Here is a 2,013-nt window from a genome sequence, read left to right as displayed (position 1 = left end):
ATGGCGGATTTTTTGGTTGAAGTAACAGGAGACCCAGGTGAAGACATGGGTACACGGTGGAAGCTCCATGTGGACGGAGCCAACCAGACCTTCGGAGGAGCCGGGATCATCCTAGAAAGTCCAAACGGGGTCGTATACGAACAGTCGGTCAGATTCGAGTTTCCCATCTCGAACAACCAAGCAAATACGAAGCCCTCATAGGAGGCTTGACCCTAGCAACAGAGGTCGGCGCAAAAAGGCTGGAAGTATGCAGCGATTCCCAAGTCGTCACTTCCCAAGTAAACGGCAGCTATCAAGCCAAGGACCCCTTGTTACAGAAGTACTTGGAAAAGGTCAAAAGCTTGAGCCAAAAGTTCGACGAGGTCACGGTCCAGCATGTACCCAGAGAAAGGAACACACGAGCAGACCTCCTATCAAAATTGGCCAGCACGAAGCCAGGGGAGGGAAACCGGTCTCTCATCCAAGGCATGACGAGAGAACCTGCAATTGCACTACACATAACAACCCTAAGTCCTTCGTGGCTAGACCCCATCACCAACTACCTAGAACACGGCCAAGTCCCTGGTGACGAAAAAGAGGCGGTGAAATTAAGAAGCAGCCAAATACGCCGTCATCCAAGGACAGCTGTTCAGAAAAGGGCTCAGCCAGCCCCTACTGAAGTGCCTACACCCCGACCAAACTACGTCTCAGGGAAGTCCACGAGGGCTGCTGTGGGCACCACATCGGAGGAAAAGCCCTAGCAAGGAAGTTGATCCGAGCTGGGTACTACTGGCCGTCGATGATGGCAGATTCCAAAGAGTTTGTCAAAAAGTGCATAAAGTGCCAACAGAACGCCAACTTTGCCAAGGCACCGGCAACGAGTTTGAGCTTGCTGACGACCTCCCGGCCATTCGCTCAGTGGGGAATCGACCTCTTAGGCCCTTCCCTGTCGGCCCTGGGCAGGTCAAATATCTCATAGTGGCAATTGATTACTATACCAAGTGGATAGAAGCCGAACCATTGGCTAGCATATCCTCAGCCAATTGCAGAAAATTCATGTGGAGGCAGGTGATAACACGGTTCGGGATACCGGAAGTCGTCATCTCGGACAACGGCACACAATTTGCTGACAAAAAGTTCACAGAATTTCTCAACGGCCTAGGTATAAGGCAAAGGTTCTTCGGTAGAACACCCTCGGACGAACGGACAAGTGGAGTCCCCAACAAGGTTATCCTTTCGGGGCTAAAGAAGAGATTGGACAACAAAAAGGGTGCTTGGGCCGACGAGCTGGCATCGGTCCTCTGGTCTTATCGGACAACCGAGCAATCCTCCACCAAGGAAACCCCTTTCCGACTAACGTACGGTGTGGATGCAGTAATACCCGTGGAGATCGGTGAACCGAGCCCGCGATTGCTTTTGAAAGGAGTAGAGGAAACTGTAGAAAAGGACCTGATTGATGAAGCCCGGGAAATGGCCCATTTGACGGAAACAGCGCTAAAACAAAGGATAGCCCTGCGCTACAACACCAAAGTGCTCAAGAGGGACTTCGAGCCTGACGACCTCGTCCTGAGACGGAATGATATCGGCCCACCGACCCCCGGAGAAGGCAAGTTAGCGGCGAACTGGGAAGGCCCTTACAGAGTAAAAAAGGTGATGGGAAAAGGAGCCTTTAAGTTAGAAAGGCTCGATGGCAAGGAGGTCCCGAGGACATGGAATGCGGACAACCTGAGAAGATTCTACTCCTAAAAGGCGGAACGACATGCCGCCTAATCTAGCTAAGTAGTCAATCCGTCATTTATAGTAACTTTCGAATCCTTTATGTGATTACCGAATAAGATATACTTGTGCAAATTCTCCACCATGTTCTATCTAAGTTTTTCAGATAAACCGTCCTATCGTGACTGACAACGACGTGCGACCCGGGACTGATCACCCCGGGAAGTCATCAATCAACGTCTTAACAAACAACTACACGAAAGGCCACGGGCCGCCCGCCTAAACAACTTCAAACCAAAAACGGTTAATAGGAACGAT

General features: G+C 50.8%; 1 protein-coding gene across 1 annotated transcript; it reads left to right on the top strand.

Annotated features, from left to right (window-relative positions):
• Positions 1-1,725, top strand: LOC130934514 (uncharacterized). Its single transcript, XM_057864075.1, has 2 exons — positions 1-147; positions 691-1,725. Exons 1-2 carry the CDS (start codon positions 1-3, stop codon positions 1,723-1,725), a joined length of 1,182 nt encoding a protein of 393 aa, XP_057720058.1.
• The last annotated feature ends 288 nt before the right edge of the window (positions 1,726-2,013 follow it).

The sequence above is a fragment of the Arachis stenosperma genome, chromosome 6 (assembly GCF_014773155.1).
Source record: "Arachis stenosperma cultivar V10309 chromosome 6, arast.V10309.gnm1.PFL2, whole genome shotgun sequence".
Classification (NCBI taxonomy): Eukaryota; Viridiplantae; Streptophyta; class Magnoliopsida; order Fabales; family Fabaceae; genus Arachis; species Arachis stenosperma.
Note: the sequence above shows the minus strand (reverse complement) of the source record. Positions and strands in the feature narration are given on the sequence as shown.

What these genes read in the sequence shown, in the direction of transcription:
- LOC130934514 (XM_057864075.1), top strand. Translation starts at nt 1, where the DNA reads ATGGCGGATTTTTTGGTTGAAGTAACAGGAGACCCAGGTGAAGACATG. An exon ending in GGGTCGTATACGAACAGTCG is followed by an intron (nt 148 to 690) that starts GTCAGATTCGAG and finishes ACTACGTCTCAG; the next exon opens with GGAAGTCCACGAGGGCTGCT.